At 43.0% G+C, this 10,064-nt stretch overlaps 2 protein-coding genes across 2 annotated transcripts; both read right to left on the bottom strand.

Moving 5' to 3' along the window:
* Window positions 1-4,599: 4,599 nt before the first annotated feature.
* LOC118781375 (natriuretic peptides A-like) lies at window positions 4,600-6,957 on the bottom strand. Its single transcript, XM_036534378.1, has 2 exons — window positions 6,841-6,957; window positions 4,600-5,038 (listed from the first exon to the last, which is right to left on the bottom strand). The coding sequence occupies exons 1-2, from the start codon at window positions 6,955-6,957 to the stop codon at window positions 4,733-4,735; spliced, it is 423 nt and encodes a 140-aa protein (XP_036390271.1). The 3' UTR covers window positions 4,600-4,732.
* Window positions 6,958-8,810: 1,853 nt separating this feature from the next.
* LOC118780269 (brain natriuretic peptide-like) lies at window positions 8,811-10,064 on the bottom strand. The gene is made up of 3 exons (XM_036532679.1): window positions 9,948-10,064; window positions 9,179-9,473; window positions 8,811-8,827 (listed from the first exon to the last, which is right to left on the bottom strand). The coding sequence occupies exons 1-3, from the start codon at window positions 10,062-10,064 to the stop codon at window positions 8,811-8,813; spliced, it is 429 nt and encodes a 142-aa protein (XP_036388572.1).

Raw genomic sequence — 10,064 nt, 5'->3', positions numbered from 1 at the left:
AGGTCGTTTTGCCTCAGTGGAAAAATCGGGCTTCGTGCCTCTTGGCCTCTTTTTTTTTCCTTTTTTCCTTGCGCCAGTGCACCTGTGAACACCTGTCTTATCCCCAAATTAGACTGACAAGCCCTGGCATCTAATCTGAGCTGGTAGGCACATTGCAGTGAATCACCACACCTCTGAGCAATCGAAGGTGTTGGTGCACAGCAGCTTGTAATAATCTCAGCCAGCCCTCGATTCGGCCAGTCGTCCTGAGGGCTTTTTCGAACCGTCTGCGATCCATTATATGTATTTTTAGCAGACGCTCTTTCCCAGAGCAACTTCCATCACAATAGAGCATAAATGTATCCATTCACTTTAAAAGAGCTACAGTGTCAGACCAAGCTAGCAACAGTCCCAGACCAGGGAGTGTGAGCATAACACTATTCAAGCCCTACCACAAGTTAACTTGTGCATTCTGACAGAAGCCAAGTATACTACGATACAACAGTCCGTAGAACACAGAATCAAAATACATCGCAATACTGCACGTAAATTAAACATTAAATGCTAGAAGTAGCAGGTGTTAGGGTGTTGGGTTACAAGTGGAACCGAGATGCAGTCTGAAGAGGTGGCTCTTCAGTCTGTGTTGGAAGATGACCAGTGATTCCGCTGTCCTGACCTCCGTGGGGAGTTCATTCTACCACTGAGGGACCAATACAGACAGGGATTGTGTCTGAAAAGAGCGACCCCGTTGGGTCAGGACAGTCAGTTGCCCTGTAGATGCGGAGTGCAGTGGTTTTAAGGGAACATAGGGTTTGAAGAGGGGTCCTAAGTATGAGGGGGCACCAAAGTTTTGAACTTGATGCAAGCAATAACGGGAAGCCAGTGAAGTGAGGTGAGGAGGGGAGTAACTTGACTACGTCTAGGGAGATTGTAGACAAGTCGTGCAGCTGCATTCAGGATTCAGCTGTCCTGACCCCCATGGGGGGCCCTCCACGCCACCGGTCAGCTGCTGCCAGGCAACCCGGGGTTAATCGCTGGAGAGACCAAACCGGCCAATCGTGACCCCGCGCTCACACAGTGTCACCCTGAGCATGACATGCGATGTAGTGTCACCCTTATCACACTGTCCCTCCCCAAGGCACCTCACCATGATCGTGTCAGCGGCATTCTTATTTCTGGTGATGAATCGCTATTTTAATTTCACATCTCTTTTGTTTTTATTTCGGTGGTTTTCTCTCGCGCCTCAGACTCCTGTCGCCGATACAGTGTTCTGTAGTACTGCGCTGTTCTGGATGCTCACCCCACCCGCGGGGGAAACGGCTGTCACAACGAAACATAGAAATGTGTGTTTTCCTGTGTTTTTCTCATAACCTCATTGGGATTTTTAATCTAGTCTCGTATGGGTTTTTAATCAAATTTGGGGAGGGGTGCCAAGGGGAGAAACAATGAAGGAAGTAATCATGGAAAAAAAATTGCAATTAAGAAAAAAAAAAAATAATCCAAATTAATCATGAGAATCAACACGAAACAGTTACACAGTGAACTTGTGTATGAACTCTGTTGGGTTTTTTTTTTCCGCTTCACTTTGTGTTCAATTGTAAGCTGTGTGCTGTAGAACCAAAGCATAGTCTATGAGCACATAAATAACAGTAACACCGACAATGTGTGTCCGGTTTTCTCTGTGTGGGCTCGGTCCACTGAATGAAACCACTACCCCCCCCCCCCCCCTTTATGCCACGTTTAAAACACGATAAGCCATGTGAAACGCTTTTACGCTCCGCTTCCAAGGGATGTAGAATGTTTCTATATTTCAATGTGTTTCTTTTTTACCACAGTGATTAATAACACCTGGGACCTACAGCTCCTACAGTGTCAGAGGATTGAGGTTCAGATTTAATGAGATTTTATTATGTGCATTACCGATTATACAATGCATTCTCAATTTGAAAATACCATTTGAAAATACTCATTGGAATAATAACTCCAAGTCTCTTGTATGAATATTCAATATAATTTTCAAATGTAGTGGGCTTCAATTGAACAGTCCTGGAGTAATGGGCAGAACTGGTTTTATTACTTCTGAAACTGCATTGAAATAAAGCCATACATTCCTTTACAGTATTTGGAGTCCTGTTGTACTTTGGTCATAGCGCCTACACACAAGATGCACGGAAGTTGCATAGCAACACGAGGAGCATCTGGCTCTGTGGTTGTGATGAGACAGCCACAGATATCGTATATATTAAGCAGATATTCAACTGTGTGGTTCACACTGAATGTTTTATCTGACATGTTGAAGGTGCACTGTTATGATTTCCTGAATAGTTATATGTATTCATGTAGGGGCTTGGTCTACAGAGCAACAGTTTGAACATGCTGTCAGTCACAGACAGATTGTGTGAACCAATCAAAATGCGTTGTGCTCCATAGTGAGACACTGATTGGTTTAAATCAATGGCCCCTAGCATTATTTATCCATATAATCCCATCACTAGAGTGTGGATGTTGTATAAGCACCCAGTGATTTTTTAAAAATTCATTTTAAGGAATGCTATACTTGACAGGCTAATCACTTTGCAGTTATTTTATTTAGATATTGCTTTATTAGTCTTGAAAAAGAAGCATGTGTTCATCTATCACGTTTGTGTGGGTGTATAAGGGCGTATGTGTGTGTGTGTCTGTGGTCATTTCATTTATGAAGTGTTATAAATGAATACGTTAATGTAGGTAAAGAGATTATTGCTGCTGTATCATGTAGTTGCTGTGTTAATTATCTGTCTGTTTTTCATAGTGTTACCTTTGAAAGTAAGAACATTGTAGTTATTTTACTCAGCACGCTGCACCTTCAGTACCAGTTGTAAAAATTCTTAGATGTGATTCCTCTTCATGTGAAGTCACCAAAATCTGTGCATTTTTAAAATTGGTATAACCGACAAAAATGTATTTTTTTAAATTGGTAAATTTTCATGTCTTTACACTTCTCAAAATCATTTGAAAAGAAGAACTGACAAGCTGTTCTCCCATCCTCACATACTGACAGGGACAGGTCTCAATGTTCTCCTTTAACTCTCAGGATACGTCATGTGAATGAACTTCTTTTTTTTTTCTTTTTCCTGTTGTGCTTTTGTGCGATTTTTAAATTTTTTTTTTTTTTTGCAACAGCTATACCCCAGCCTTTGTGAAAAGTCGCCATTATTTTCAAATGTGATTTGTGATTGAGCCATGATGAGTTTCAGATTCAATTATTGTTGATCCTGTCAGGAAACGCAGCAGTGAGCTCCGATCCTCGCTTTCCCCTCGCCTCGTTTGGGTCGTTTGTCTTCTCCATGGTCGCGGAGAGGCTCCAGCCTCTTCCAGATGATCATAAGACCACAGCCTTGTTGGCAATGAAGCGTCGCCTTCGCCAGGGATCCTCTCCGCGCTTTTCCTCCTCTGCTTGGCAGCGAGGCTTTGGAGAGCAGAGATAATTAGGAGGGGGTCCGCTTGGTTCCTTCAAAGCGTCGCCGCAGACAGCGCCGCCGTCGCTGGTCACCTGTCAGCCGGTGAGAGACAGCGCGGGCTGGAAAGTGGCGGGCCACAGGAACATCTCTGTGTCATCCTCCCGCTGTATGCCAATGGCAGACGTGCCCTATCTGGTTTTGCCACCTCCTGGCGCACTGACAAAAGGACTGGCACAAATCCTGCCACCGTGCCGAGCTGATCTGAATAGGCTGGGGGGGGTTGACAGTCTGACCGATCCCCGGTCCCTCCGCTCTAATTAGGAGGGATGGGGGGAGGATGTGCTCTCTGTCCCCTGCCTCTGACATCAGGCAAGGGCTTGGTTATTAATGTGGACAGCAAATAGGAGAGTAATTAGAGGGGCTGACGTCAAGGAGGGAAGACTCAAGGACAGGTGCTTCTTTACATGACACTGGGCTGAGAATATGAATCCCCTTTTTTGTACAATCTAGTTCAACCACCCTAAAAAGGTGTTTTATCTAATGAGGGTATTTCTGTGCTGTGAGTATAATGAGAAAAGTCGTGTTAACAGCCAGCGCAATATCCCTTGTCCAGAGGGCTGTGCGCGATTACATAAGGGGCTTCAATGGCTAATGTATCAGGACCTTTCTAATAACACGGTGGGCAGGTGGTGACAATTTATCTTAATAGGGCCCTGCAGCTGCTTCCTCTCCACTATGGGCAGTACAATATTGGAAAGTTTGGCGCTGCAAATACAGATGATGCTCACATTTGGGAGGATCAGATTCAAACTGGTCATTAAAGGGAAATGGTCTTCATAAATGCTTTATTCAGTTTGTAGCATTTGAATTTGGGCTTATTTATTTATTTTAAAAAAACTTTATCGTGACCTTTTCAATTCAAAGCCTACAGTACTGAAGTTAATTAGGAAAGGTGTTTTTAAGCCGTAATGTTTTATTGATTAAAAATGTAGAAAGGACAAAAGTGTCTTTTCAGTGAGCCTAACCTGAACAGAAAGAGAACACACACATACAATGATCATTGAAAGAGAGTACAAACTTCTTATATTATTCCAAACACCATATTTAAATACATTTTATGAAACCTCGCACATACTCAAAAATGTGTTTAATGTGACAGAGCTCCTTTGTGCATGTAGCACTCCTGTGGATATTTTGTAAAAACAACACCTAGCTAACACCTAAGAACTGCTTCTCTGACATAAATCAACACGATAAAAGATAAATAGCTCAGTGTTACAGCCATTTTACAGTGCCACGCCCTCACAGATATCCTATCCTTTTTTGGAATTGCAGCCCAGGCCGCTATAGGTTCCGATCCGGTCCATTCTTGCGCCAAAGCAGGCCGAGGTGAACTGGCTACGAGTGGACATGAGCAGGTCCTTCAGACGGCTCCTCCGAGCTGGGGAGCCCTCGTCCGGGTTCTTGGCACCCGATACGGGCCCTTGTTCTCCTCTGTCTCTCTCCCACTCTGGGCTGGCCTGGCTCTCCTCCGTCTCTGGCCTCACATCCTCGTAATCTTCAGGTCTGACTGCAGCCTCCTCCCCAGCTAGCGTCTCCTCAAACTGCTCCAGCAAGCTCTGCGGGGCGGCAGTGTAGCACAGCTGTTAAGGAGCAGGTCTCGTAACCGAAAGGTTGACAGTTCAATTCCCCACGGGGGCACCGCTGCTGCACCCCTGGGCAAGGCACTTAACCCACAATTGCCTCAGTAAATATCCAACTGTATAAATGGATAACATTGTATAAACCTGTAGCTGATGTAAGTCGCTCTGGATAAGAGCGTCTGCTAAATGCCAGTAATGTAATGTAACGCAGAGAGAGTGAAAAATGGGTGTCCTGTTACTGTGTTCTCTTCCAAACTCCTCTGCATTCTTTGCTCCTCCATTCTGTTCCATTAAAGCTGTTCAGTACAGTCAGGGGAGAATAGTGGCATATGAGGAACTCTGTTTCGGGTGCACGGCTTTCCTTCACTTACTGCAGGCGTTATGTTGGCAATACTAGGTCTTACTGAGAATTGCAGCGGCTTCACAAAGTATTCAGATCACTTCATTTTTTTGAACACTTTGTTGTGGTATAGACTTAATAAAATGGATTGTTTGTATTATTTTGGTTGTCAATGTACAATAAATAACCCATAATAACAAAGCAAAAGCATTTTTTGCTCATTTATTAAAAATCAAAAACTGAAATATCTCATTTACGTTAAGTATTCAGACCCCTTATTCGGTACCTTGTAGAAGCACCTTTGGCAGCATTCACAGCTTGGAGCCTTCTTGGGCAAGTCTCTACAGGTTTTGCACACTTTGAATTTGGGTCTTTCTCCCATTCTTCCTGGCAGATCCTCTCATCATCAGTCAGATTGGATGTCTGTGCACTGCCATTGTCATGTCTCTCCACAGATGTTCTACGGGGTTCAAGTCTGGACTTTGGCCGGGCCACTCAAGGACATTCAGAGACTTGTGCTGAAGCCACTCCAGCATTGTCTTGACTGTGTGCTTCAGGTCATTGTCATGCTGAAAGGTGAATCTTCGCCCCCGTCTGAGGTTGTATGCACTCAGGGGCAGCCAGGAAAAATGGGAGAACCTGCCCAAATCCAGGTGCACAAAGGCTGTAGATACTTACCCAAGAAGGGAGTGATTGCTGCCAAAGGTTCTTCTACAAACTACTGAATAAAGTGTCTCAATGTAAATGAAATATTTCAGGTTTTGATTTTTAATAAATTAGCAAAGTTCTCAAAAATGTTTTTGTTTTGTCATTATGAGTTATTGTGTGTAGACTGACAGCCAAAAGAATACATTTAATCCATTTTAGATGATGTCTATAACACAACAAAGTGTGCAAAAAGTGAAGGAGTCTGAATAGTTTCTGAAGCCACTGTACACAGTTAGAGGAACTACGGCTACATAATCAAAGACTAGCTACATTGTCTGTTTAATCAGAAATCACAGATGGTAGGAAGGAATTGCTGTATGTGCATGAAAGATTTTTTTCATGGAATGAAAAAAAACATGTATCTTGCCTTAGATGATGCCATAAAGTGACATTGGAAAACACATCTTTATATACATTAAAATTGTAATTCTCAGCCAGATTCCCTATTCTGATTTGTAGCCCTTCTTTTCCTTCACTCTTGCTGTTGTCACAAGAATTCCAGCAATACCTGGAATATAATAGATATTTCCAAATGTTGTGTTGTAGTGCAAAACGCGGAATTCTGTGTGAATTTGTAAACAGATGAACACTCATACAACAGTCACTGTGCATTTTCTCAAACCTCTGCTTGACGCTTTCTCTGCAAGAAATATTTCCACAACAAGCGAACAATAAGGTTAGCAGTCCATTCTATAGTACCCTATTCAAGATGGCAAGAAGTCATGCTTACCTTCAGCCTGGCCAGGTCAGCAGCTGAATACGGTCTGCTCAATAAGTGTGCTGTCACTAACTCCCCCTGAGGACAGAGCAGGGCAAAGAGACCCAGGAGAACAGCCGGCCTCAGCATGCCTGTGTCTTTTGGCTGCGACGTTTTCTCTGTTGCGATGCCCCGTTTGCCTCGTCTCCATCTTTTATAGGCGTCCCGGAGACGGTCTGGTGTCCATGGCTCATCGTTTCTGTCATTGTCTGAAGTGCATTCCGACACCTCGGCCAGATAAGGCCTGCTGGAAGATTTCCTTTTAAGAGGCTGGCGGATGGCGTGCGATGTCCCCACCCGGGAGCCCTCTCCGGGCCCACTTGTGCCCGAGCTGGTGCCGGAAAGCCGAGGAACGGCCTTGGGGGGCTGACCTCAGATGTGTCACTCCGCACCAGGACCCAGCCTACTACACGCATAACTGACATCACTGCTGCGCTGTTCTCCAATGGCTGCAAACATAGCTATTGTCTCACCCGTAAGCTAAATATACATCGGTAGGTTAAGATGATGTGTGTATATATAGTTTCCAAAGTGAGGTGCAAGGACAGGTATATGTGTGACCCAGTAGAGGGTCTCCGCTGGGCTGTGTTGCCTTTTCTTTCAGATCAGTTCATGTTTATCTTGTTTTAATCTTTGCGCTGAATACGTGTAAATCATTTGCTTTTAAGTTTTGACTCTTTAACTGTGTTATTGGCACTCTGTTTACCTGGTTACCTGGTTACCTGGTTTAGTTTATGTAAGGATACATCAAGGTCTTACAGTTGGCCCAAGCCAGCCTGCTTAAATGTGAATTTCTGTAGTTCTGCATATCTGGGTCATGTGTCAGTGGTGAAACAAAGTAAAAGAACGATAGAATGAAGAAACTGTGAAACTTTACGGCAGTTAAAACTCACAGCTGTCCTTCAGGGCTAGGAGCTGACACTCTGCTATGCATTGAAAAAGAAAATTTAAAAATGTCTGGTTAAACTTGGTCAAACCATGTCAGCTCATTATGGTTCTTAATTCCATTTTTTAAGACTCAATCAATATCTGAAATCATTTTTCCACCAACGCTCTCAAATGTTCATTGATATGATGACAATGAACCTCAACCTGGTGAAATACATAATCTGAGGTATGTAAAACTGTATGAGCATAATTTATCCACAGTACTAAGTTTGGCCACTGTGAAATCAAGCAACATAAATAAAGATGTGTTTTGGCAGCCGGGAAGTCTCTCTTCAAACACTGGGAGTGCTGTCGCTCTCCGAGGTTCTGAAAACACGTCAGGCACTGTCGGTGTGTCATGATGCGCGGGCAGGCGTCTTCCACGCTCCCCGGTTATATATATGTACTCCCCAGGCGTATAGGTTAAGATTTATTATATTGTTGTTTAACCTTTTTACAAAAAAAGGCAATACATTAATACAAGTCAGACGGAGGAAGTATACCTTCGGTAAATATTAGTAAAGAATCTATGCACACAGGGTGAGCAAACTGATAACCAAGATATCATTTCATCATTACATCATTATCATTAACTAGTTATGCAGCATATAATATTGATTGTGTTCCAGCACTACTAGAAATCACTTTGATTGATTTCTCCTTAGATGACGAACATTTTCATAATATTATAGGGGTTCCATTTTCAAATGTGGGTTAATTTCAGTGGAGGAAAGGTACTATATGACCAATGGTACAATATACCGTCACATGACATAGAAAAGTCCGAAATAAAAGGCAAAGTTTGATCAAATAAAAACTTTTATTTAACTGTTATTTTTTATTACAGCACAATTAATAAAAGATCTCAACCAGTTTCATTGTTCGAATAAATAGGTACTTAGTATATAAATAAAGTTCAATAAATATTTTGGAATAAATATGTATAAATAAATATTAAGTTTAAAGCTTTAGATAGGTAATGATGTAGCAGTCCGATGTGTCTACCGTGTAAGACTTCATCTCTTCTTTGGATCTGAAAAGACAGAGAGAATTAAATTTTAAATGTTTCCCCGTTCATCGTCAGTGCCTAAACGTAGTCGGAGATTTCAAAAATATAAACTCATATTCATAGCTCCTGCAGTGCAATAACAGCAAGACAATTTGGTGATAAAACGAGAATGATTATAAAATGCTTGCCACGGTGTCTTCCCCACCATTTGTGGACAAATAGGGTATTCATTTCTCCAAAATCAGTTTCAAAGTTTTTCAGCAAACAGTTGCGAAAACTTGTGAAAAGGCTAACTGTTCCTGAATCGATGACAAAGAGCACTATCTACCCGAAGCGGCCTTCTCTGCAATCAGAGACTGTGAATTTAGGACTTACTAAATCGACCGACGGTGTTGCATCCCAGAGAGCTCATAGAACCGATTCTGTCCATTCTTCGACCAAAACATCCCGAGTATTTCTTGGAAGACGAGTCGCTGCGGACAGCTTTCAAATCCTGAGCCGACAGAAACTCTTTCACTTCGGCCTGGCTTATTCTCGGCTGGGGCTCTTCGCTGTTGTCCCTTGCAGACAAAGCCATATCCTCGAAGCGCACGTCCTCTGCTCTCTCTGTCTGATAGGGCGCGACCTCTCTTTGATCAGGAATGGATTCCTCCAGTCGCTGGAGAAGATTCTGGAATAAAAAGAATAGCGCTATTGGCATGGTTGGACTGTATTTGATTTGCGTAGACTTGCATCCTCTCAACGTGAATGCAAATCTCTGTTGTTGGATTTTCATTTTCATTAGTAGGCGCAGCGACCAAATTCTCACGAGCCCTACTGTCTGTACAGACATTTACATTTACATTTATTCATTTGGCAGACGCTTTTATCCAAAGCGACTTACATAGGTTACAGTTCTTTACAATGTTATCCATTTATACAGCTGGATATTTACTGAGGCAATTGTGGGTTAAGTACCTTGCCCAAGGGTACAGCAGCAGTGTCCCAGCGGGGATTGAACCGGCAACCTTTCGGTTACGAGTCCTGCTCCTTAACCACCATGCTACACTGCCGCCCAGACAATAGTGTTGTATAATATCTAGACAAATGTAGTTTCTCGGAGGGGTGCCCAGTTAGTATTAATTTACTCACACAGAACACTTACTTTTAAGACGTCCATGTCCTCATTGGTCCATGTCTTGCTGTTCACAGGATGAGCGCTGAAGAGCTGCGCGTTTAAAAACAGCACAAGGCAGTAAAAGGAAACGGTGACTGGCTGCAT

Source organism: Megalops cyprinoides, chromosome 7, assembly GCF_013368585.1.
Source record: "Megalops cyprinoides isolate fMegCyp1 chromosome 7, fMegCyp1.pri, whole genome shotgun sequence".
NCBI classification, from domain to species: Eukaryota; Metazoa; Chordata; class Actinopteri; order Elopiformes; family Megalopidae; genus Megalops; species Megalops cyprinoides.
Note: the sequence above shows the minus strand (reverse complement) of the source record. Positions and strands in the feature narration are given on the sequence as shown.